Source organism: Scyliorhinus torazame, chromosome 2, assembly GCF_047496885.1.
Source record: "Scyliorhinus torazame isolate Kashiwa2021f chromosome 2, sScyTor2.1, whole genome shotgun sequence".
NCBI lineage: Eukaryota > Metazoa > Chordata > Chondrichthyes > Carcharhiniformes > Scyliorhinidae > Scyliorhinus > Scyliorhinus torazame.
In genome coordinates this window covers 27,038,164-27,064,938 of record NC_092708.1, presented here as the reverse complement: position 1 = coordinate 27,064,938, position 26,775 = coordinate 27,038,164, and the positions used below count along the sequence as shown (strand labels likewise).

General features: G+C 53.3%; 1 protein-coding gene across 1 annotated transcript in view; it reads right to left on the bottom strand.

Moving 5' to 3' along the window:
* Positions 1–26,775, bottom strand: part of adcy5 (adenylate cyclase 5) — a 494,269-nt gene that overhangs the window by 191,577 nt on the left and 275,917 nt on the right. The window contains exons 4-5 of the mRNA XM_072468291.1: positions 19,398–19,509; positions 17,207–17,334 (exon numbers count right to left, since the gene is read on the bottom strand). Of these exons, the coding sequence (XP_072324392.1) occupies positions 17,207–17,334; positions 19,398–19,509 (240 nt within the window). The remainder of the gene's footprint in view (positions 1–17,206; positions 17,335–19,397; positions 19,510–26,775) is intronic.

The following is a 26,775-nucleotide window of genomic DNA, read 5'->3' as shown; positions in this document are numbered from 1 at the left end:
GAACCTGAGAACATCTCAGAAGGTAAGCAAGTGATTTTTACTTTTATACCTTTTTTCAAATTGTGTGTGTCGGGGGGGACAGAAAAGCTGTGACCTGAGTGGCTGGTTGGGATTCTAACCTAAATTTTTTTGACTATTTGGGAACTAATTAAACATAATAACTTAATTATAATTTAGAGGATATCTAAGCCAGAGATCGGAGGATATTAGAGTTAGCTATCGCATTTCTATTAGAAATCTAGTGCTAGGAAACAGATAGTTGACAGTAACTTTGTAATTTAAAAAAAAAAAGTATTTATAAAAAAAAAAAGACAAATTTTAATTTTAATTAATTGACGCAATGTCAGTTAGAGGGGTGCTGTGCTCTGACTGTGAGATGTGGCAGGTCCGGGAGGCTTCCAGCGTCCTGGATGGCTTCATCTGCAGAAAGTGCACCCAACTGCAGCTCCTCACAGACCGCATGGTTCGGTTGGAGCAGCAATTGGATGCACTTAGGAGCATGCAGGTGGCGGAAAGCGTCATAGATCGCAGTTATGTAAGTGTGGTCACACCCAAGGTGCAGGCAGAGAAATGGGTGACCACCAGAAAGGGCAGGCAGTCAGTGCAGGAATCCCCTGTGGTTGTCCCCCTCTCGAACAGATATACCCCTTTGGATACTGTCGGGGGGGATAGCCTATCAGGGGAAAACAGCAGCAGCCAGAGCAGTGGCACCACGGCTGGCTCTGATGTTCAGAAGGAAGGGTCAAAGCGCAGAAGAGTAATAGTTATAGGGGACTCTATAGTCAGGGGAACAGATAGGCGCTTCTGTGGACGTGAAAGAGACTCCAGGATGGTATGTTGCCTCCCTGGTGCCAGGGTCCAGGATGTCTCCGAACGGGTAGAGGGAATCCTGAAGGGGGAGGGCAAACAGGTAGAGGTCGTTGTACATATTGGTACTAACGACATAGGCAGGAAGAGGCATGAGGTCCTGCAGCAGGAGTTCAGGGAGCTAGGCAGAAAGTTAAAAGACAGGACCTCGAGGGTTGTAATCTCGGGATTACTCCCTGTGCCACGTGCCAGTGAGGCTAGAAATAGGAAGATAGAGCAGACAAACACGTGGCTAAACAGCTGGTGTAGGAGGGAGGGTTTCGGTTATCTGGACCACTGGGAGCTCTTCCGGGGCAGGTGTGACCTGTATAAGATGGACGGGTTGCATCTAAACCGGAGAGGCATAAATATCCTGGCCGCGAGATTTGCTAGTGTCACACGGGAGGGTTTAAACTAGTATGGCAGGGGGGTGGGCACGGGAGCAATAGGTCAGAAGGTGAGAGCGTTGAGGGAGAACTAGGGAATATGGACAGTGTGGCTCTGAGGCAGAGCAGACGGGGAGAAGTTGCTGAACACAGCGGGTCTGGTGGCCTGAAGTGCATATGTTTTAATGCAAGGAGCATTACGGGTAAGGCAGATGAACTTAGAGCTTGGATTACTACTTGGAACTATGATGTTGTTGCCATTACAGAGACCTGGTTGAGGGAAGGGCAGGATTGGCAGCTAAACGTTCCAGGATTTAGATGTTTCAGGCGGGATAGAGGGGGATGTAAAAGGGGAGGCGGAGTTGCGCTACTTGTTCAGGAGAGTATCACAGCTATACAGCGAGAGGACACCTCAGAGGGCAGTGAGGCTATATGGGTAGAGATCAGGAATAAGAAGGGTGCAGTCACAATGTTGGGGGTATACTACAGGCCTCCCAACAGCCAGCGGGAGATAGAGGAGCAGATAGGTAGACAGATTTTGGAAAAGAGTAAAAACAACAGGGTTGTGGTGATGGGAGACTTCAACTTCCCCAATATTGACTGGGACTCACTTAGTGCCAGAGGCTTAGACGGGGCAGAGTTTGTAAGGAGCATCCAGGAGGGCTTCTTAAAACAATATGTAAACAGTCCAACTAGGGAAGAGGCGGTACTGGACCTGGTATTGGGGAATGAGCCCGGCCAGGTGGTAGATGTTTCAGTAGGGGAGCATTTCGGTAACAGTGACCACAATTCAGTAAGTTTTAAAGTACTGGTGGACAAGGATAAGAGTGGTCCGAGGATGAATGTGCTAAATTGGGGGAAGGCTAATTATAACAATATTAGGCGGGAACTGAAGAGCATAGATTGGGGGCGGATGTTTGAGGGCAAATCAACATCTGACATGTGGGAGGCTTTCAAGTGTCAGTTGATAGGAATACAGGACAGGCATGTTCCTGTGAGGAAGAAAGACAAATACGGCAATTTTCGGGAACCTTGGATGACGAATGATATTGTAGGCCTCGTCAAAAAGAAAAAGGAGGCATTTGTCAGGGCTAAAAGGCTGGGAACAGACGAAGCCTGTGTGGCATATAAGGAAAGTAGGAAGGAACTTAAGCAGGGAGTCAGGAGGGCTAGAAGGGGTCATGAAAAGTCATTGGCAAATAGGGTTAAGGAAAATCCCAAGGCTTTTTACACTTACATAAAAAGCAAGAGGGTAGCCAGGGAAAGGGTTGGCCCACTGAAGGATAGGCAAGGGAATCTATGTGTGGAGCCAGAGGAAATGGGCGAGGTACTAAATGAATACTTTGCATCAGTATTCACCAAAGAGAAGGAATTGGTAGATGTTGAGTCTGGAGAAGGGGGTGTAGATAGCCTGGGTCACATTGTGATCCAAAAAGACGAGGTGTTGGGTGTCTTAAAAAACATTAAGGTAGATAAGTCCCCAGGGCCGGATGGGATCTACCCCAGAATACTGAAGGAGGCTGGAGAGGAAATTGCTGAGGCCTTGACAGAAATCTTTGGATCCTCGCTGTCTTCAGGGGATGTCCCGGAGGACTGGAGAATAGCCAATGTTGTTCCTCTGTTTAAGAAGGGTGGCAGGGATAATCCCGGGAACTACAGGCCGGTGAGCCTTACTTCAGTGGTAGGGAAATTACTGGAGAGAATTCTTCGAGACAGGATCTACTCCCATTTGGAAGCAAATGGACGTATTAGTGAGAGGCAGCACGGTTTTGTGAAGGGGAGGTCGTGTCTCACTAACTTGATAGAGTTTTTCGAGGAGGTCACTAAGATGATTGATGCAGGTAGGGCAGTAGATGTTGTCTATATGGACTTCAGTAAGGCCTTTGACAAGGTCCCTCATGGTAGACTAGTACAAAAGGTGAAGTCACACGGGATCAGGGGTGAACTGGCAAGGTGGATACAGAACTGGCTAGGCCATAGAAGGCAGAGGGTAGCAATGGAGGGATGCTTTTCTAATTGGAGGGCTGTGACCAGTGGTGTTCCACAGGGATCAGTGCTGGGACCTTTGCTCTTTGTAGTATATATAAATGATTTGGAGGAAAATGTAACTGGTCTGATTAGTAAGTTTGCAGACGACACAAAGGTTGGTGGAATTGCGGATAGCGATGAGGACTGTCTGAGGATACAGCAGGATTTAGATTGTCTGGAGACTTGGGCGGAGAGATGGCAGATGGAGTTTAACCTGGACAAATGTGAGGTAATGCATTTTGGAAGGGCTAATGCAGGTAGGGAATATACAGTGAATGGTAGAACCCTCAAGAGTATTGAAAGTCAAAGAGATCTAGGAGTACAGGTCCACAGGTCATTGAAAGGGGCAACACAGGTGGAGAAGGTAGTCAAGAAGGCATACGGCATGCTTGCCTTCATTGGCCGGGGCATTGAGTATAAGAATTGGCAAGTCATGTTGCAGCTGTATAGAACCTTAGTTAGGCCACACTTGGAGTATAGTGTTCAATTCTGGTCGCCACACTATCAGAAGGATGTGGAGGCTTTAGAGAGGGTGCAGAAGAGATTTACCAGAATGTTGCCTGGTATGGAGGGCATAAGCTATGAGGAGCGATTGAATAAACTCGGTTTGTTCTCACTGGAACGAAGGAGGTTGAGGGGCGACCTGATAGAGGTATACAAAATTATGAGGGGCATAGACAGAGTGGATAGTCAGAGGCTTTTCCCCAGGGTAGAGGGGTCAATTACTAGGGGGCATAGGTTTAAGGTGAGAGGGGCAAAGTTTAGAGTAGATGTACGAGGCAAGTTTTTTACGCAGAGGGTAGTGGGTGCCTGGAACTCACTACCGGAGGAGGTAGTGGAGGCAGGGACGATAGGGACATTTAAGGGGCATCTTGACAAATATATGAATAGGATGGGAATAGAAGGATACGGACCCAGGAAGTGTAGAAGATTGTAGTTTAGTCGGGCAGTATGGTCGGCACGGGCTTGGAGGGCCGAAGGGCCTGTTCCTGTGCTGTACATTTCTTTGTTCTTTGTTTGTTGTCTGCGTGGGTTTCCTCCGGGTGCTCCAGTTTCCTCCCACAGTCCAAAGATGTGCAGGTTGGGTGGATTGGCCATGCTAAGTGTGTAGATGGGAGGAGTGCAGTTGATGTAGTTTACATGGATTTCAGCAAAGCCTTTGACGAGGTCCCACATGGGAGATTTATAAAGAAGGTAAATGCACATGGGGTACAGGGGAACTTGATAAGGTGGATTCAAAGCTGGCTGAGCTGTAGGAAACAGAGGGTGATGACAGACGGCTGCTTTAGTGACTGGAAGCGTGTCCAGTGGCGTACCACAGGGATCTGTGCTGGGTCCCCTATTATTCGCCATTTATATAAATGACTTAGATGACCATGTGGGGAGTAGGGTCAGTAAGATTGCGGATGTCACAAAGATTGGCCGGATGGTTAACAGTGAGGTTGCGAGTCTTGGGTTACAGGAAGATACAGACGGGATGTTCAAATGGGCAGAAAAGTGGCAGATGGAATTTAATCCTTAAAAGTGTGAGATGTTTGGAACAAGACAGGGCTGCCTCCTGTCCCCACTCTTGTTCGTGCTAGCGATCGAACCCCTGGTGATAGCCCTGCGGGACGCGAAAAGCTGGAAGGGAATCCGGAGTGGAGACAGAGAGCACAGAGTCTCACTCTATGCAGATGACCTGCTCCTCTATGTCTCAAACCCACAGGAGGGACTGAAGGCAATACTGCAAATACTGAAAGAGTTTGGGACCTTCTCGGGCTACAAACTTAACCTGGGCAAAAGCGAGGCATTCCCAGTGAAGCCAAAAGGGGGAGGGAGAGAGCTGGAGGGGCTCCCGTTCAAAACAGCCCAGAACAGATTCCGTTGCCTGCGGATCCAAATAACCAGAGACTGGACACAGATCCACAAGTGGAACCTGACCAGCCTGGTGGAGGAAGTGGTAAGAAAAGACCTTCAACGGTGGGGCTCTCTCCCCCTCTCCCTGGCGGGAAGAGTGCTGACGATCAAGATGAACGTGCTGCCAGGGTACCTCTTCCTTTTTTTCTAATAAACAATTTTATTGAGGTATTTTTGGCATCTCAAACAGCAACATTATACCGTCGTGTACAAAAAGCAAATAAGACATAATGCAAGCATCGGCTCCCCTCTCGCAAGAACCTACCTAAGCAACCCCCTACTCTACGCTACCCTAAGCCCCCCCCCCCGCCCTGCTGACGATTAATTCTCCGCGAAGAAGTCAACGAATGGCTGCTACATCCGGACGAACCCTGACAGCGATCCTCTCAAGGCGAACTTAATTGTCTCCAGCCTGAGAAAGCTCGCCATGTCCGAAAGCCATACTTCAGTCTTCGGGGGCTTTGAGTCCCTCCATGCCAACAGTATTCATCGCCGGGCTACCAGGGAAGCAAAGGCGACGACATCGGCCTCATTTTCCTCCTGGACTCCCGGGTCCTCCGAGACCCCCGAAATTGCCACCTCCGGACTCATTGCTACCCTAGTTTTCAATACCCGGGACATGACGTCTGCGAATCCCTGCCAGTACCCCCTTAGTTTAGGACACGCCCAGAACATGTGTACATAGTTCGCTGGTCCTCCAGCACATCTAGCACATTTGTCCTCCAGACCAAGGAATGTGCTCATCCGGGCCACCGTCATGTGGGCCCGATGTGCGAACTTGAACTGGCACAGACTGAGCCTGGCGCACGTTGCGGTCGTGTTTACTCTACTCAAAGCGTCTGCCCATATGCAGTCCTCTATCTCCCCCCCCCACCCGAGCTCCTCCTCCCACTTAAGCTTCAGTTTTTCGGTCTGTGCCTCCTCTGCTCCCATTAGTTCTTTATAAATGTCGGAGACTCTCCCCTCTCCCAGGGGGGGGGGGGGGGGGGGGGAGTCTAGAAACTACCCTGTCCTGGATCCCCCTTGGTGGGAGGCGTGGGAAGGATGGCACCAATCTGCGTACGAAATCCCGCACCTGCAAATACCTGAAATCATTCCCTCTCGCCAGCCCGAACTTCTCCTCCAACAACCTCATGCTCGGGACGCTCCCTTCCAGGAATAGATCGCCCATCCTCGCAATCCCCACCCTCCGCCATAATTGGAACCCACCGTCCATATTCCCCGGGGCAAATTGGTGGTTATCGCAGATTGGGGACCAAACCTATGCTCTCACCTCCCCTAGATGCCTCCTCCACTGGCCCCAGATCTGTAGAGCTGCCACCACTGTAGGGCTGGTGGAGTACCGCGCCGGCGGGAGCGGCAGAGGCGCCGTAACCAAGGCTGCCAAACTGGTGCCCCTGCACGAAGCAGCCTCCATCCGCTCCCACACCAACCCCGTACCCACTATCCATTTCCTTACCGTGGCTATGTTAGCTGCCCAGTAGTAATTGCTAAAGTTCGGCAACGCCAGACCCCCTTCCCCTCGGTTCCTCTCGAGCATCGCCTTCCTCACCCGTGGGGACTTTCCCACCCAAACAAATCCCAGGATAATTTTCTCTAGCCTCTTGAAGAAGGACCGCGGAATGAAAATGGGGAGACACTGAAATGTGAACAAGAATCTCGGGTTAAATCGACGTCTTCACCGCCTGCACTCTCCCCGCCAATGACAGCGGGAGCGCATCCCATCTCTGGAACCTGTCCCTCACTTGCTCCACCAGCCGGGACAAGTTTAGCTTATGCAACTTATCCCAGTCTAGCACTACTTGTATCCCTAAATATCTGAAGCTTTCTCCTACTAGCTTGAACGGCAGCCCCTTCAGCCTACTCTCCTGACCTCTCGCCTGCACTACCCACATCTCGCTCTTTGCCATGTTCAATTTATATCCTGAGAACCGACCAAATTCCCTCAGGGTTTCCATGATTCCGTCCATCCCCGTCATTGGGTATAACAGCAGGTCATCCGCGTATAACGAGACTTTATGTTCCACTCCACCCCCCCCCCCCCCCCCCCCCCAACCCGTATAGCCAGCGCAAACAGCAGTGGGGAGAGGAGGCATCCTGTCTAGTCCCGCGGTACAGTCTGAAGTAGTCAGATGTCGTCCTGTTCATCCTCACACTAGCCTCTGGGGCCTGATATAGCAGCCTAACCCAGTCAATGAATCCCACCCCGAACCCAAAACGTCCCAGCACCTCCCATAAATAGTCCCACTCAACCCGGTCGAAAGCCTTTTCGGCATCCATTGCTACCACTACCTCTGCCTCCCTGCTCTCCAGGGGCATCATAATCACGTTGAGCAGCCTGCTGAGATTGGCCACCAGTTGCCTGCCCTTTACGAACCCGGTTTTGGTCCTCCGCAATCACGGCCGGTACACAGTCCTCAATTCTAGACACCAAGATCTTGGCCAGTAACTTAGCGTCTGCGTTAATCAAAGAGATCGGCCTATGGGACCCACATGCCTCCGGATCTTTATCCCGTTTCAGTATAAGCGAGATAGTGGCCTGTGACATCGTCGGGGGTAAGACCCCTCTGCCTCTTGCCTCGTTGAACACCCTGACCAGCACCGGCCCCGCTATCTCGGAGAACATTCTATAAAACTCCACCGGGTATCCATCCGGCCCCGGGGTTTTACCCAACTGCATGACCTTCAGGCCCCCCAGTACTTCTTTGGTCCTGATCGGGGCCCCCAGCCCGTCTACCAACCCCCTACCTACTCTTGGGAAGGTCAGTCCATCCAAAAAGCGCCTCATCCCCTCCGGTCCCGTGGGGGGTTCCGAGGTGTACAGCTTGCTATAGAAGTCCCTAAACACCTTGTTCAGTCCTACCGGGTCTCCCACCAGGTTTCCCTCCCCGTCGACTACCTTTCCTATTTCCCCAGCCGCTTCTCTCTTTCTTAGTTGTTGTGCAAGCATTCTGCTGGCCTTCTCCCCATGCTCGTATATTGCACCCTTTGCCCTTCTAAGCTGCTCTACGGCCTTCCCTGTAGACAACACCCCAAACTCGGTCTGCAGCCTCTGTCGTTTCCTGAGTAACTCTGGCCTCGGGGACTCCGCATAGCTCCTGTCCGTCCGTAAAATTTCCTTAATCAGTCGGTCCGTTTCTGCTGTCTGTCTGTCCTGTCCCTATGGGCTCGGATTGAAATCAGCTCCCCTCTCACCACTGCCTTCAGCGCCTCCCAGAGCACCGCTGCTGAGACTTCTCCAGTATCATTTACCTGCAGGTAATTCTGCATGCATTTCCTCAGCCTCGCACACGCCGCCTCGTCTGCCAGCAACCCAACATCCAGCCTCCATTGTGGGCGCTGAAAGCTATCTTTGCAAATCTGCAGATCAACCCAGTGCGGAACATGGTCCGAGATGGTAATTGCCGAATATTCTGCACCCGTCATCCCTGTCAGCAAGTCCCTGCTCATGATAAAAAAATCGATTCGGGAATATACCTTGTGGATGTGGGAATAGAATGAAAACTCCTTCGCCGACGGCCGACTAAATCTCCATGGGTCAGCTCCCTCCATTTGCTTCATGAACCCTCTCAGTTCCTTTGCCATCGCTGGCACCCTACCCGTTTTTGAACACGACCGGTCCAGGCTAGGATCAAGAACTGTGTTAAAGTCCCCACCCATGATCAGTTTGCGTGAGTCCAAGTCAGGGATCTTCCCAAGCAACCTCTTAACAAAATCTATGTCCTCCCAATTAGGGGCATATACGTTGACCAGGACTACTCTCACCCCCTCGAGCTTACCCTTAACCATAACAAATCTGCCACCCCCGTCTGCAACTGTGCCCTCCACCTCAAATTGGACCCGCTTGTTGATCAAGATTACAACCCCCCTGGTCTTAGTGTCGAGCCCCGAATGGAAGACCTGACTAATCCAGCCCTTCCTTAATCTGACCTGGGCAGCCACTTTCAGATGAGTCTCATGTAACATGACTACGTCCGCCTTCAAAACCCGTAAATGCGCGAACACACGCGCCCTCTTGATTGGCCCATTTAGCCCTCTAACATTCCAGGTGATCAGCCTGGTCGGGGGGGCACCCCCTTTGCCGATCAGTCATCTCCTTTCTTTGGCCAGCCCCCAAGCCATGTGTCGCGCTTTCTCTGGCCCGCCTCCTGGCCGCCTCCACCCCTGACCTCCTCACTGTTACCATGCCCAATTTCCAACATCGTCAGCAGACCTACTCTCCCCTCCCCCTCTCCACCCAGCAACATCACCCTATAACCTAACCCCTGACATAAACTAGCTAAATGAACGCCTGGCTTCCGTTGACTAGCCCACCCAGCTAGCCTGGTGGCTCCCAACTCCGGCGCCAGTGAGTCTGTCACCTACTGTTCCCTGACTCCCCTCACCCCGGCCCATCCACACCACTTCCCCAAATCAGCCCTGCTTGCACAACTACTCTAAACAGAACAGAGACAGCCCCAACAATAGTGCAATTTAAGTCATACAAAACGAAATAGCAGGCACTGTCAACCATTCCTATCTGAACGCAGAAAGAGATCGCAAAAATTCCCCGAAAAACACCCCCATATCCGACCCATTCTAACTATTCTTGTTTTCTAACAAAACTCAAACACAAAAGCTAAAAAGAGACATGAAGAGAAAAAAGACAAAAAACTCATAAAAACCAAGATACAAAAGCATGAAAAAACATGCAGGCATCTCTCAGAAACAAGAGAGAAAGAATTCATAGTTCTAACACGAGTCCAAGAGTCCTCAGCTCGGGACCAGCCCTTGCCTCTTTGCAAAGTCCATCGCCTCCTCGGGTTCCTCGAAATAATGGTGCTGCCCCTCGTGCGTAACCCACAGTCGCGCCGGATAGAGCAGCCCAAACTTCACCTGCTTCTTCTATAAAATCTCTTTAACTTGCCTGTAGCCTGCCCTCCTTCTGGCCACCTCTGTGCTCAGGTCTTGGTAAGCGCGCAGGGTGCTATTGTCCCAGTTGCAGCTCCGCGAGCTCTTGGCCCATTGAAGAACCCGCTCCTTATCCAGGAACCTGTGGAACCGGACCACCATCCCTCGTGAGGGACCCCCTCGCCGCCGCTGCCTGACCTGCGCTCTATGTGCCCTGTCCACCTCCGGCGGGCGAGGGAACACCTCATTCCCCAGCAGCTTCTGGAACATATCTGCCACATACGCGGCAGCATCCAGCCCCTCGGCCCCCCTCCGGGAGGCCAACGATTCTTAAATTCTGCCGGCGAGACCTGTTCTCCAGGTCCTCCAGCTTTTCCAGGAGCATTTTCTGTTGGTCTCTCTACCTTCGAATCTCCATGTCCGCCACTGTTTGAAAGTCCGCCTGCTCCTCCACCGTCTTCTCCAGCTCCTGGATCTTCTCAACCTGGGCATCCAGCCTTTTCTCCATTCGGTCAAACAATTTCTGGAGCGGTTCCAAATGACCACTTTTCAGTGCTGGGAAGTTCTCCTGCAAAACCTGCAATAGGTGCTCCATTGTCGGCTCAGCTGGCGGTGCCCAGATCTGGACATCGGCCATATTGGTTTCCCTCTCAGCCTCCCCTTTGCCCTTGCTTGTCCACTTCTTCAGCTGTTTGCGATCCTTCCTACTTCTTAGTTCCATAAACCTCTGTATAGATTCAGTGCCTGAGTGCTATTACTTTCCAATCCAGCGCTTAAAAGTCAGCGGAAAAGGTCCAAAGGTCCGACCGGAGCGGGAGCCACCAAGTGTACGACTTACTCCTCATAGCCGCCACCGGAAGTCCGTTCCTCTTCCTGTTTAGATCCATACCGATCTTCATCCCCAAAGCATTTTTCCAAAATGTAGACACTCTAATCATGGCGTTTGAGTTCGAGGGGTAAGAACCCAAGAATCCCCAAACCGACACTGCAAAGAAGGAAAATCAAAGGGGGCTTGGCCTTACCAAACCTACAATACTACCACTGGGCAGCAACGGCAGAAAGAGTGAGGGGGTGGGTACAAGAACCCGACACAGATTGGGTACAAATGGAGGAGGCATCCTGTAAAGGAACGATCCTCCGGGCCCTGGCTACAGCAGCACCCCAACCCCCTCAACAAGATACAAATCGGGACCTGTGGTTGCGGCCACGCTGAGAACGTGGACCCAGCTGAGACAATACTTCGGGATAACTAAAATGTCCTCCATGGCTCCCATCCGTGGCAATCGCAGATTCCCCCCAGCCATGCTAGATACCACCTTCAAAGGATGGAAGCGTGACAGGGGCACACTGACGGTCGAGGACTTCTACATAGCGCACAGACTAACTGACGAGGAAGTGGAAACTAGCAAAAGGACAGGAAATGAGACACCTCCAAATAAAACACTTCTTCCGCAAAGAGTCAGTGGGGTACCCCGGGGTCCCAGAAACCACACTACTGGAGGACCTGATAGGCACAAGCAGCGAGAAGGGGGGGCTATGTGGGAAAATATACGGACAGCTACTGGACAGAGCTCAAACACCACTAGACGAGACCAGACAAAAATGGGAGGACAAACTGGGGTCAGAGGTAGGGTGGGGACTCTGGAGCGAAGCACTGAGCAGGGTGAACTTCACCTCCTCCTGCGCAAGGCTCAGCCTAATGCAGCTCAAAGTGGTGCACAGAGCGCACCTGACCAGAACCCGAATGAGCAGGTTCTTCCCGGAGGTGGAGGACAAATGTGAACGGTGCCAGAGGGGCCCGGTCAACCACACCCACATGTTTTGGGCTTGTCCCAAACTTGCTGGGTTCTGGACAGCCTTCTCCGAGGCAATGTCCAAGGTTGTGAGGGTGAGGGTGAAGCCATGCCCGAGAGTGGCAACCTTCGGGGTATCGGAGCAGCTAGAGCTACACATGGGGAAGGGGGCCAACGCCCTTGCTTTCGCTTCCCTAATAGCACGCCGGAGAATCCTGCTCGGCTGGCGATCGGCAGCACCGCCCAAAGCTGCAGACTACTCGCTGACTTTTCGGAATTTCTTCACCTGGAGAAGATTAAGTACACCACCCGAGGGTCAGAGGAAGGCTTCCTGGGTACTTGGCACATCTTAACATTCGAGGTTATGGGCCAAGTGTTTGCAAATGAGATTAGGATTGGCAGATCAGGTCCCTTTCATGCGGCGGTGCAGACTCGATGGGCCGAAGGGCCTTTTCTGCACTGTATTTTTTTGTGATTCTGTAAATTGACCCTTAGTGTCCATTGATGTGTAGGTTAGGTTACGGGGTTGCTGGGATGGGGCGGGCGAGTGAGCTTAGGCAGAGTGCTCTTTCGGAGGGACAGTGCAGACTCAATGGGCTGAATGGTCTCCTTCTGCACGGTAGGGATTCTAAGCCTTCACTGCCCAAAGGAAGTGCAATGCCAGCCTCTCTCACGTCTCCATTTAATTGACGTTCCCTTAACCCACTGCTGGTTACCAAAACTAGGCCTCATCGCTAAAGGCACTCCTTTAAAGGTGGCATTTTCCTGGATGAGTAATCCAGAGACCCAGGGTAATGTCCTGGCGACCAAGGTTCAAAACCCACTCTGGCAGATGGTGAAATTTGAATCCAACTAAAAAACAGAACCTGGAATTAAAAAAGTCTAATGATGACCATGAAACCGGGAAGGTGGTGGGGTAGCGGTATTGTCACTGGATTAGTAATACAGAGACTCATGGTATTATCATGTAAGAGTACCTTTGAGAAATGGGTGTTTATAAATGGGTGTGTCTATAAATATCTGTAGTGAGACTATCTTTAAGAAATGGGTGTTTACTACTGCAGTGATGTCAGAGAGTGGGTGGAGCTGGGCTGTCTGTCAGCTTTTTACTTTCGTTTTTGAGCAGGCTGCAGGGTGTGTTTTAGTTTCGTTTTCAGTGTGGGAGCTGAAGCCAGACCAAGCAGGCGTACTGCTGTTCTCTCTGCCATGAAAAGACTATCTCTTGATCATTTGGTGAATTCAGAATTATAAATATTCTCAGTAGTGAAATTAAGCCTGATGTCTTTCTGTTTTGAAGGTTTTTTAAAGTCTTATGGATGTTAAAAGGAAAGCTTAAAGGATTACTTAGTGTTGTATTCTTTGGGGGTTGTATTTGAATTGATGGTTGCTAAGATGTTCACTGTATGTTTTAAAAAGGTTAACTTGAGGTCATAGAATAAACATTGTTTAGCATTAAAAAAATACTTTTCCATTTCTGCGGTACCACACCTGTAGAGTGGGCCGTGTGCTCCCCATACCACAATCTGTTAAAAGCTGTGGGTCAGGTGAACTCCATGACACACTCTGAGGTTCTCTAATCCCTGGCCCATAACAGTATGGGGTCTCTGGTTTGAACGCCACCATGGCAGATGGGGGAATTTAGACCCAATGAGAAAAAAATAATCTGGAATTGAAAGTCGAATGGTGACCATGGTACCATTGCCGATTGTTGTAAAAACTCACTTGGTTCACTAATGTCCTTCAGGGAAGGAAATCTGCCGTCCTTACCCGGTCTGGCCTACATGTGACTCCAGACCCACAACAATGTGGTCGACACTTAAATGCCCTTTGAAATGGCCTAGCTTTGGGGTGGGCAAAAGAATGCTGGCCCAGCCAGCTGCACCCACATCCCGTGAGGTGGGACTAAAGGACAGAGAAAGGACCCCGGCTAACCTACATGAGCCGACTGCCCGCGTTGCCATAATGACCAGATCTCCTTGGCCTCTTCCCAATAAACTGAGCAATCCATGTAATTAAATGCAACACGAGCAGTCTCTTGGGTAATATACATCCAGACTGAGATGTGAGAGTACAAAGTTAACGAGGCTGCCATCACAGGATGAAGCAAAACAGGTTACAAGGGTCCAACCCTCTCCTGCCTGACCCACTCTCCATTAGGAACGATCAGGAACACCAGCTGATATTTTCCCCTCAGCCACCTCTCCACTTTCCCCCCTCCCCACCCATCCCCTCCCCCACCCCCCACCCAACCCCTCCTCCATTCTCCCTCCCATCCCTTCCTCCATTCTCCCTCTACCCGCTCCTGACCCCTCACCTCCTCCATTCTCCCTCTAAACGTTCCTCACCCCTCACCTCCTCCATTCTCCCTCTACCCACTCCCAACCTCTCCCCTCCTCCAATCTCCCTCTACCCCCTCCCCACCTCTCCCCTCCTTCATTCTCCCTCTACCCCCCCACCTCTCCCCTCCTCCATTCTCCCTCTAACCCCTCCCAACCTCTCCCTTCCTCCATTCTCCCTCTATCTCCTCCGCATCTCTCCCCTCCTCCATTCTCCCTCTACCCGAACCTGACCCCTCACCTCCTCCATTCTCCCTCTAAACGTTCCTCACCCCTCACCTCCTCCATTCTCCATCTACCCCCTCCCCACCTCCATTCTCCCTCTACCCCCTCCCAACATCTCCCCTCCTCCTATCTCCCTCTACCCCCTCCCCGCCTCCATTCTCCCTCTACCCCCTCCCAACCTCTCCCCTCCTCCATTCTCCCTCTATCCCCTCCCAACCTCTCCCCTCCTCCATTCTTCCTCTACCCCCTCCCCTCCTCCATTCGCCCTCTGCCTCTCACCGCACCCACCCCCTCCTCCATTCTCCCTTTACCCCCTCCACACCTCTCCCTTCCACTCCCCCTCTACCCCTCCTGCCTCTCCTCTCCTGCCCCTCACTCCCCCTCTCCTACTCACCCTTCTTCGCCAACCCCCTTGCTCTTCCCACCCGTCGCCCCCTTCCCCTCATCATCTCCCTCTCCCCCTCCCACCCCTCCACCGCCCCCCACACAAAGAAGTTCACCAGTGGCAGCCTGGCTGGGGTCAGCAAACTCCGTAGAGACCAGGGTTGAGCCTGGGGCTTGGCTGCCCAGCAGTGGATGGTGTATTTAGCAGCTCAGCAATCAGGGGAAACTCATGCAGGTCGTGCTGGACACTCACAGTGCTGTTTATTATACTTACAGCGAGTCTTCAGCAGAACATTAATTTTAGGGAGTTCCTAAAGATTGAGAGAGCAAGTTGACGGCCTACTTGTGTAAATATGATTCTTACTTTATTTTCACTGGTTCATCCCCATAGGAGCGTTGGTAAAATATTAATTTATTTCTGAGTAAGGATAGGGCACATTGTGAACCCAAGGTTGGATGACACCTCTGTATCTCATTATCAAATGATCAAAGCAGCTTCCCTTGGTATTAATTAGGGCCTACAATGAAAAACAGTTTATTAAAGAAGATATCTTATAATTACAGACAATTTGCTAATTAAATTGGAAATCTTAATTTGAACCCGATCCAAAAGGCAGGGAGAGCAAGGACTGTGACGGCAGCCTCATTAACTTTCTACTCTCGCAGCCCTTAATGTATCTCATTAAAGTGAAGCCAGGGAGGAATCTGATCACAAGAGCGCTGGGTCGCAGCTTCTGAAGCATTCCCTCACATCCGGACGCTTCTCTCAGGGTCCCTTGCACGCGCACTGGAGGCTGACATCGAGGCCGATGCCACTTGCTGGTCGGATCAAATGGCAAAGATGTCAAGAGACCTGAATGTGGCCCGTGGGAAACGGTTGCCGTGGCTCAGCGGGCAGCACACCCGCCTCTACGCCAGCTGATTGTGGGTTCAAGCCCCACTCCGGACCAATAACTGAGGCTAGTTCTCCAGTGCCATACCGAGGGAGTGCTGCACTGCTGACACTTGGTTGCGATAATAAACCAAGGGTGTGCCTGCCCTCTCAGGTAACCATGGAAGATTCCATGGCATCATTTCAAAGGACTGCAGGGGAACTGCCCCAACCCCTCTACCCCCCCACCTCAGTTATTGGTCCTGAGTGGGGCTTGAACCCACAATCAGCTGGCGGGTGTGCTGCCCGCTGAGCCATGGCAACCGTTTCCCACGGGCCACATTCAGGTCTCTTGACATCTTTGCCATTTGATCCGACCAGCAAGTGACATCGACCTCGATGTCAGCCTTAACCAATATTCAATATTTATCACCATTCAAAATCACAAAAACTGAGTAGCTGCCCATTATTGGATTGCTGTTTTTTTTTTTTTAGGTTTCTGGTTCACATTTGCCGCCCTGTTTCCTGCATTCCGCACGGTGGCACAGTGGTTAGCACTGCTGCCTCACAGCGCCAGGGACCCGGGTTCAATTCCAACCTTGGGCGACTGTCTGTGCGGAGTCTGCACGTTCTCCCCGCGTCTGCGTGGGTTTCCTCCGGGTGCTCCGCTTTCCTCCCACAGCCCAAAGCTGCGCAGGTGAGGTGGATGGGCCATGACGGAAACTTGGTGGGGGAAAATCCTGAATGCTGAATTCAGGAAGGACCAGTGTGGATTTGTGTCGGACTTTGGCGAGGGAAGAAACATCAGAGATGGCAAAAGATCCAGATGTTGAGGGTTTTTTTTTCATAGAATCCTCATATTTCATTAAATAAGCTGAGCAACGTTCACCATTTATATAGAATTTTGAGAAACTAGCACATCTCATGTGTATAGAAGCAGGCAGCAGAGGGGGCCATTCAGCCCATCAAGCACATAGCAGCTCATTGAAAGAATTGTCCTGTTATTCCCACTCTTTGTCCTTTGCTGTGGTCCTTTAAATTCTTACCTTTACAAGTATTTATCCAATAATTGTTACTATTAAAGCAGATTACAACTTCCTTCTCTCAATAATGGTGACCATTAAACCCCCTCTGGTTCACTAATGTCCTTTAGAGAAGGAAATCTGCCATCCTTACCTGGTCTGGCCGACCTGTGACTCCAGACCCACAGCAATGTGGTCGACTCTCAACTGCCCTCTGGAATGGCCGAGCGAGACACTCAGCTCAAGGGGAATTAGGGATGGGCACAAACGCCTGGCCCAGCCAGCAACACCCACATCCCACAAAATAATTAAAACAGAAAACATTCTTCAGAGTTTTCAGCATCCCACTACAGTTACCGAGTCACCACCTGCCTGCTCGGTGCTGCCCCATAACTCCTGTCTTGTCCCCAACGTGATTGGGGACTGTTGCTTTTCCAGTGAGATTCCATGAAGACAAAGGCGGACAACGAACACACCCCAAGGGGCGAGGGCTGCATGGGTTGGGGTGAAAGGTCGTCATACTTACGAGATAGCCTCAATCATATCCACCCCCATTTCGACGCAACAGTGCGCGTGGTCTGCCCGTGCCTCGGGTAGGCCCGAAACACAATAGTAGCAATCGCCCAGGATCTTAATCCGCAGGCAATGGTTCTCCTGGGGGGAGAGAAACAAAAAAAAAAAGAGAGAAACAAGCATGAGCGGAAGATGACTGGAAAAGAGGATACACCGAGACCGCAGGTAGTTTTCTTCTTAATTTAGTTTTGGCCTCCTTTCTTGAAGGAGGGATTGGCTTGCATGAGAAGCAGTTCCGAGAAGGTTCACCAGACTGAACCCTGAGACGAAAGGCGTTGTCATATGGGAAAGGTTGCACAGGTTTGAGCCCGTACCCATTGGAGTTTAGAAGTATGAGAGGTGATCTTGTTGAAACATATTCTGAGGGGGCCTGACAGGGTGGATTCTGGGAGGATGTTTCCCCTTGTGGGGGATTCTAGAACTAGGAACAAAGTTTTGAAATAAGGGGCGTGATTCTCTGACCCTCCCCCCCCCGCCGGGTGGGAGAATCGCCGGGGGTCGGCGTGAATCCCGCCCCCGCCGTCCTCACAATTCCCCCGCCCCCCCCCCCAAACACTGGCCCGGCGTGAGTCGCGCCGCCCGCCTCGGAGAATGGCGGGGTCCGGCGCGACTCAATGGGCGCCGGGGCCGCCCGATTTCTCCGGCCCGCGGTGGACCGCAGTCCCGCCCGTCTGTAGACGGTCCCGCCGGTGTAAATCAGAGTAGGTCTCTTATCGGTGGGACCTGCGGCGCGGGCGGGCTCCGGGGTTCCGCTAGGGGTCGCGGGGACATCTGGCCCCGGGAGGTGCCCCCACGGTGGCCTGGCCCGCGGTCAGGGCCCACCGATCCGCGGGTGGGCCTGTGCCGTGGGGGCACTCTATTTCTCCACATCGGCCGCTGCGGTCCTCCGCCATGGCCGATGCGGAGACGAACCCTCCCGCGCATGTGCGGGGATGACGCCAGCATGCGCTGGCGCTCCCGCGCATGCGCCGACTCGCGCCGGCCGGCGGAGGCCCTTCGGCGCCGGTTGCCATGGCGCCAAGCCCCTATCCCGCCGGCCGGAGGGGCGCCAACCACTCCGGGGCGGGCCTAGCCCCTGAAGGTGCAGAGGATTCCGCACCTTTGGGGCGGCCCGACACCGGAGTGGTTCACACCACTCCGTCCCGCCGGGACCCCCCGCCCCGCCGAATCCCGCCCAAGGAGTCTCCCATTTAATACGGAGATGAGGAGGGACTTCTGTCTGAAGGTCATTAGTCTTTAGGATTTGCTTCCAGAATCCCGGGATTGGGTACGCGTGTCTGGTCTGCCCCTTCCAGCCCGGAGGAACCTAACGATCACCCTTGGCATGATGCTCTCAGGCAGACCTCTGCTCAATGGCATTCTCCTGGTGTGAGTTTTTTAAATTCTGAAGTGGCCTCCTCAGCCTGATCTGCTCTGCCTGGCGGCTGGTGAGCAGTCCAGGCAGTTCAGCGAAGAATCGATGCAGGAATACTTTCCCTTTCCGAATATCAGCACCCTCAATCAAAAGCCTTTGAAACAGCTGCTTTTACAATTCTCAAAGGTTTCCTCTAAAGCTCACAACACTTGAAAAATCCTCAAATCTCTAGACACCCTTGGAAATGCTGAGCATCCATTCAATTTCACAGAGCAATACATTTCACTAGCCTGTGATTGACAGCTTAATGGTTCAGGACAGTTGCTTATGGGGTTTGTTTATTTATCTTTCCCTTCACATTTGAATGCATCTCAAGTAACCTGCTTTAATGCCAACCACAATGTTCATAAACACTCTTGCTATGATTGACAGCTCCTGACCACATCAAGGCAGCCAAGTGCTTTCAGCTGTTAGAAAAGAGGAAGCAGGGATTTAAATGGAATCCGCGGTATAAATTTGCATGGCCAAGGACTATGACACGCACCCAGGCACTGCTCCGAGCGCTGGCAGAGACCAGTCCCGATTCTCTGCTGGCGGGAGCATTTATGGACTCCGAAACATAGAAACCAGCTCTTGATCTCATTGAATGGTGGAGCCGGCTCAAGGGGCCGAATGGCTCACTCTTCCTCCTATCCCGATATGTTAAGGCTTGCAAGATGAATACTGATGCAAACAATTGCTGGGTAGGACAAGGCTAGAGCGCATGATCACCCACCCAGCGGCTACTTACAGATGCGAGCTTGTCGAACCTGGCGAAGAGCTCGTTGAGTGTCATGACCAGTTCTTGGGCCGTGCACTGCGAGGCCAGGCTGGTGAAGCCTTCAATATCTGCAAAGAGGATGCTGGAGCGGACAAAGAGGAGAGAGAAAAAACATTAATCGCAAAGTTGTAGAAGCGCCAAGATGTGAAGAACGAGGACGTTCAAAGAGACCTGACAGGATTGTAAACAACCATGTGATTAATTTGTACAGCAGTGATGTGAATCGCGTGACGTTTTAGTAGGGTTTTATGCCTGTAACGTCAGGCAGTTTTAACCTTTTGCGCACCAAAGGAGCAGCCCAGTTACAAACAATTCCCATTATACAGGTGTGGTATTATCAGGTATTGCAGCACCCGGAGGCTGAAGTTCCATTGGTCAAACCTGGGGGTTTACCATTGGCTGTATAGTATGTAGCTCCGCCCAGATAGGCGGGGTATAAGAGTCGGTGCCGTCCCAGCAGCCCTCGTTCTGTGCCTGAGCTGCTGGGGAACAGTTCTAGTCTATTAAAGCCTTCAGTTATGCTTAACCTCGTCTATGCTGTAATTGATCGTGTATCAATTTAATAGACTACACTTAAGCAGAGAAGATGGATCTGCGAATCAAGCCGGTGTGTCTGCAACTCAGTCCCCACGCGGCGAACTCAGCGGCGATTTTCAAACACTGGCTGGCGTGTTTCAAAGGCTACCTTGAGACGGCTGGAGGCACACCCACAGGGGAGCAAAAACTGCATCTCCTGCACTCAAGGGTAAGCCCTGGGATCTACACCCTCATGGAGGAGGCGGAAGACTTTGATGCAGCAATCGAACTTTTAAAAGGACATTATATCCGCCCAGAAAATCAGGTCTACGCACGTCACCTGCTTGCAACGAGACGACAAAGCCCCGGGAATCGTTGGAGGAGTTCTACCGCGCTACTGGTGCTGGGCAGAAGCTGTGGCTGCCCGCAAGTTTCGGCGAGCGACCACACGGTACTCCTAATCCGGGATGCCTTCGTAGCAGGTATGAGCTCCTCAGAGATCCGCCAGCGTCTTTTAGAGAGAGATACCCTGGGACTTAGGGAGGCACGGGCCCTGGTAGGGTCCATGGACGTTGCCTCCAGGAACGCACAATCCTACGTGCCCGACCGCACGGCGGACCCCTGGGCAGCGTGGAATCCTGCAGCGGCAGCCCCACAGACCTTCCACCTGTCCCCGCAGGCCTGTGCTGTAAGGCGGCCCGCCAACTCCGATGGGCCCCGCTGTTTCTTCTGCGGGCAAGAAAAGCACCCCCGCCAGCGCTGCCCGGCCCACACATCCACCTGCAAAGGGTGCGGCAAGAAGGGCCATTTTGTGGGGGTCTGCCAGGCACGAGCGGTGGCCGCGGTCTCCAGCAGCGACTCCGGGCTGCCACAGCGAACTTCCCCTCGGGCCCCAGGTGGCCAACAGTCACCGCCACCCCCGTATCCTAGGGCCACGTGCGGCCCACGGGCGCCGCCATCTTGTTCCCCGGACACCGCGCTGGACGGATGGGCGCCGCCAATTTGTCCATCTCCGACCACCATGTGCGATCTATGGGAGACGCCATCTTGGATGGGGCCCCAGGACCCCAGCCCGGCCGACTATACACTGCCCGATCAAAATTCACTGCGTCTGGCCTCGGTGACTCTGGACCAAACTCGACATCGAACACTCTCAACAGCAACGACGACGGTCTTCATCAACGGCCATGAGATGTCCTGCCTGATCGACTCTGGGAGCACGGAGAGCTTTATACACCCTGACATGGTAAGGCGCTGTTCACTTTTTACCCACCCTGTAAATCAAAGAATCTCCCTGGCCTCCGGTTCCCACTCAGTGGAGATAAAGGGGTTCTGCCTAGCAAACCTCAACAGTCCAAGGAAGGAAATTCAACAATTTCCGCCTTTATGTCCTTCCGCACCTCTGCGCGGCTACACTCGTGGGGTTAGACTTCCAGTGTAACCTGCAAAGCCTGACCTTCAAATTCAGCGGCCCTATACCCCCCCCTTACTGTCTGCGGCCTCGCGACCCTTAAGGTCGACCCGCCTTCCCTTTTTGCGAACCTCACCCCGGATTGCAAACCCGTCGCCACCAGGAGCAGACGGTACAGTGCCCAGGACCGGACCTTCATTAGGTCGGAGGTCCAAAGGCTACTAAGGGAAGGGGTCATTAAAGCTAGCAACAGTGACTTCCGGTGGCGGCTATGCGGAGCTGAGCCGCACATTCGGCGGCTCCCGCTAAAACTGACTTTTGGGCTCTCCAGAGGAGCCCCATCGGCAATTTTCCGACGACTTCCAGTGTGGGAAGGTGAGCAAGGTCCACCCCCCATAGCATATGGATTGGACCAGGAGTGGAGCGGTCAAAAAAGCGTTTTTGGAGCAGCGAAAAGTGCGAGGGAGAAAAAACAAGATGGCGGCGGGCGGAGATCAAGCGGCATGGGGGCCGGAGCAGCAGGAGTTTCTCAGGCGCTGCTTTGAGGAGCTGAAGAAAGAGGTGCTGGTGCCAATGCTGACGGCGATCGAGGGGTTAGTGGAGACCCAGAAGGTCCAAGGGGCGGCGATCCGGGAGGTGCGGGAAAAAGCCTCGGAGAATGAGGATGAGATCTTGGGCCTGGCGGTGAAGGCGGAGGCGCACGAGGCGCTGCACAAGAGGCGGGCGGAAAGATTCGAGGACCTGGAGAACAGGTCGAGGAGGAAGAATCTTCGGATTCTGGGTCTCCCTGAAGGAGTGGAGGGGGCCGATGCCGGGGCATATGTGAGCACGATGCTCAACTCGCTGATGGGTGCGGGGGCCCATCCGAGTCCCCTGGAGCTAGAAGGGGCTCATCGGGTCCTGGCGAGGAGACCCAAGGCCAACGAGCCGTCAAGGGCGGGAGTGGTGAGGTTTCAACATTTCGCGGACAGAGAGTGTGTCTTGAGATGGGCCAAGAAAGACCGGAGCAGCAGGTGGGAGAACACGGAGATCCGAATCTATCAGGACTGGAGTGCGGAGGTGGCTAAGAAGAGAGCTGGTTTTAATCGGGCCAAGCCGGTGCTCCATCGGAAGGGGGTGAGGTTCGAAATGCTGCAGCCAGCGCGATTGTGGGTCACATTTAAGGATCGACACCACTACTTCAAAACGCCTGAGGAGGCTTGGACCTTTATACAAACTGAAACGTTGGACTCAAACTGAGGGTTTGTGGTTGTGGGGGGGATGTCGGTTGTATACAGGGTTTTAGCTATGCGCCGGGAATGTTCCATTGGTTGGGTGATGGATGGGGATGGGGGAAGAGATCTGATGGGGAGACTGTGAGAGAGTGTGGGCGCCGGTGCTGGAGGGAGGGGAGGCCCGGGGATGGGGGAATTGAGATAAGGCCGCAACAGGAGCGGCGCCAGAGGGGGTGGGGCCGGCTCAGGAAAGCGTGGGCTTTTCCCCGCGCTAGAGAAGCACGGGGGGGGGGGGTCACTGATTGCTGGGGAGGGGGGATTCCCACACGGGGGGAGGTCAATGGGACGGCGGGGGAGGCCGGCGTCAGCAGGAGTCAGCTGACTTACGGGAGTGTTATGGGGGGAGCAAAAGAGCTAGATACGGATCTAGCGGGGGGCGGGGGAAATAGGGTTGCTGCTGCATTGGCCGATGGGGAACTGGAAACAGAAGAGGTGGTCGGGGCGGGGGCCCCCCATCTGGGGGACTGGAGGGTGCGGGAGGCACGGGACGGGCCTAGAAAAGGAGACGGCTAGTCGGCAGGGGTGGGGGGGGGGGGGAAGCCCACCAATCCGGCTGATAACTTGGAACGTGCGGGGCCTGAATGGGCCAGTTAAGAGGGCCCGAGTGTTCGCGCACTTAAAGGGACTGAAGGCAGACGTGGTCATGCTTCAGGAGACACATTTGAAGGTGGCAGACCAGGTCAGGTTAAGGAAGGGATGGGTAGGACAGGTATTCCACTCGGGGCTGGATGCGAAGGACTGAGGAGTAGCAATACTGGTGGGAAAGCGGGTGTCGTTTGAGGCCAAGAATCTTGTAGTGGACAATGGAAGTCGATACGTGATGGTGAGCGGTAGGTTGCAGGGGGCGTAAGTGGTATTGGTAAATGTATACGCCCCGAACTGGGATGATGCTGGATTTATGAAGCGCATGTTGGGGCGGATTCCGGATCTGGAGGCAGGAAGCTTGATAATGGGGGGGGGGTTTTCAACACGGTGTTGGACCCTGCATTAGATCGCTCCAGATCTAGGGCGGGGAAGAGGCCGGCTGCGGCCAAGGTGCTTGGTGGTTTATGGACCAGATGAGGGGAGTAGATCCGTGGAGATTTGCTAGGCCCCTGGCCAGGGAATTTTCTTTTTGTTCTCACGTGCACAGAGCCTACTCCCGGATAGATTCTTTTGTTTTGAGTAGGGCGCTGATCCCGAAAGTGGAGGGAACGGAGTACTCGGCCATAGCTATCTCAGACCACGCCCCGCACTGGGTGGAGCTGGAGTAAGGAGAGGAGAGGGACCAACGCCCGCTGTGGCGCCTGGATGTGGGATTACTGGTGGATGGGGAAGTGTGTGGGAGGGTGCGGGGGTGCATTGCAAGGTATTTGGAGGCCAACGACAACAGGGAGGTGCAGGTGGGGGTAGTATGGGAGGCGCTGAAGGCGGTGGTCAGGGGAGAGTTAATCTCCATCAGGGCTCACAGGGCAGGGAAAGGGAGAGGTTAGTGGGGGAGATCCTAAGGGTAGACAGGAGATATGCAGAGGCCCCCCGAGGAGGGACTACTTAGGGAGCGGCGAAGTCTCCAGACGGAATTCGACCTGTTGACCACAGGGAAGGCAGAGGCACAGTGGAGGAAAGCACAGGGGGCGACGTACGAGTATGGGGAGAAGGCAAGCCGGATGCTGGCACATCAGCTCCGTAAGAGGATGGCAGCGAGGGAGATAGGTGGAGTTAAGGATAGCAGGGGAACTACGGTGCGGAGTGCGGTGAAAGTAAATGAGGCATTTCAGGATTTTTATGAGGAGCTGTACAGATCCCAGCCCCCAGTGGGGGAAGAGGAGATGTGACGATTTCTAGATCAACTGAGGTTCCCGGGGGTGGAGGAGCAGGAGGTGGCTGGTTTGGGGGCGCCAATTGGGTTGGAGGAGCTGGTTAAAGGACTGGGAAGCATGCAGGCGGGGAAGGCCCCGGGGCCAGATGGGTTCCCGGTTGAGTTTTATAGGAAGTATGTGGACCTGTTAGCCCCGTTGCTAGTGAGGACTTTCAATGAGCCAAGGGAGGGGGGGGGACGCTGCCCCCGACAATGTCCGGGGCGCTGATCTCTCTGATCCTGAAGCGGGACAAGGACCAACGCAATGTGGATCGTATAGACCGTTCTTGCTCCTCTATGTGGATGCTAAGTTGCTGGCAAAAGTGCTGGCTACGAGAATTGAGGACTGTGTCCCGGGGGTGATTCATGATGACCAGACGGGATTTGTAAAGGGCAGGCAGCTAAACACCAATGTGCGGAGGCTCTTCAATGTGATTATGATGCCCTCGGTGGAGGGAGAGGCGGAGATAATGGCAGCTATGGACGCGGAGAAGGCCTTTGACCGGGTGGAATGGGAGTATCTCTGGGAAGTGTTGCGGAGGTTTGGGTTTGGGGAAGGGTTTATCAGGTGGGTTAAGCTCCTATATAGAGCCCTGATGGAGAGTGTGGCTACGAATCAGCGGAGGTCGGCTGTATCGAGGGACGAGGCAGGGGTGCCCACTGTCCCCCCTGTTGTTTGCATTAGCAATTGAGCCTTTGGCCATGGCATTAAGGGAGTCCAGGAAATGGAGGGGGATGATCCGAAGGGGAGAGGAGCATCGGGTGTCGCTGTATGCGGACGACCTGTTGCTGTACGTGGCAGATCCAGTGGAGAGAATGGTGAAGGTCATGCGGATCCTAAGGGAGTTTGGGGACTTCTCGGACTATAAGCTCAATGTAGGGAAAGGTGAGCTCTTTGTGGTGCATCCAGGGGACCAGGGAAGAGGGATAGACAACCTACCGTTGAGGAGGGCGGAAAGGAGCTTTTGGTACTTGGGGATCCAGGTAGCTAGGAGCTGGGGGACCCTGCACAAACTTAATTTGACGCGGCTGGTGGAGCAGATGGAGGAGGACTTCAAAAGATGGAATGTGTTGCTGCTCTCGCTAGCGGGCAGGGTACAGTCGATTAAAATGATGGTCCTCCCGAGGTTTCTTTTTGTGTTCCAGTGCCTTCCTATTATGATTACCAAGGCCTTTTTTAAGCGTAGGAGCATCATGGGTTTTGTGTGGGAAAACAAGACCCCGAGGGTAAGGAGGGGGTTTCTGGAGCGTAGTAGGGACAGGGAGGGCTGGCGTTGCCGAATCTGGGTGACTATTATTGGGCAGCCAACGTGACGATGATCCGTAAGTGGGTAATAGAGGAAGAGGGGGCGGCATGGAAGAGGTTGGAGGTGGCGTCCTGTGTGGGCACGAGCCTGAGGGCGCAGGTGACGGCACCGCTGCCACTCTCGCCGACAAGGTACACCACGAGTCCGGTGGTGGCGGCAACGCTAAAGATCTGGGGGCAGTGGAGACGTCATAGGGGTGAGATGGGAGCCTCGGTGAGGTCCCTGATCCGGGAGAACCATTGGTTCGTCCCAGGAAGGATGGACGGGGGGTTTCGGAGCTGGCATCAGGCAGGGATCAGAAGGATGGGCGACCTGTTTATAGACAGGGGCGTTTGCGAGCCTAGGGGCGCTGGAGGAGAAGTTTGGGTTACCCCCGGGAAATGCGTTCAGGTATATGCAAGTGAGGGCGTTTGTGAGGCGACAGGTGAGGGGAGTCCCATTGCTGCCGACACAGGGGATTCAGGACAGGGTGATTTCGGGTGTATGGGTCGGAGAAGGCAAGGTTTCGGCGATATATCAGGAGATGAAAGAAGAGGGGGAGGCTTCGGTAGAGGAGTTGAAGGGCAAGTGGGAGGAGTTAGGGGAGGAGATTGAAGAGGGTATGTGGGCTGATGCCCAGAGTAGGGTTAATTCCTCTTCCTCATGTGCCAGGCTCAGCCTGATACAGTTTAAGGTCATTCACAGAGCACATATGACAGGGGCGAGGCTGAGTAGGTTCTTTGGGATGGAGGACAGATGTGGGAGGTGCTCGGGAAGCCCGGCGAATCATGCCACATGTTCTGGTCGTGCCCGGCACTAGCTGGGTTCTGGAGGGGTTTCGCGAAGACGATGTCCAAGGTGGTGAAATTCCAGGTCAAGCCAAGTTGGGGGCTGGCATTATTTAGGGTGGCGGCGAGCCGGGAGTGCAGGAGGCGAAAGGGGCCGGTATTCTGGCCTTTGCGTCCCTGGTAGCCCGGCGGAGGATCTTGCTCATGTGGAAGGACATGATGCCCCCCAGTGTAGA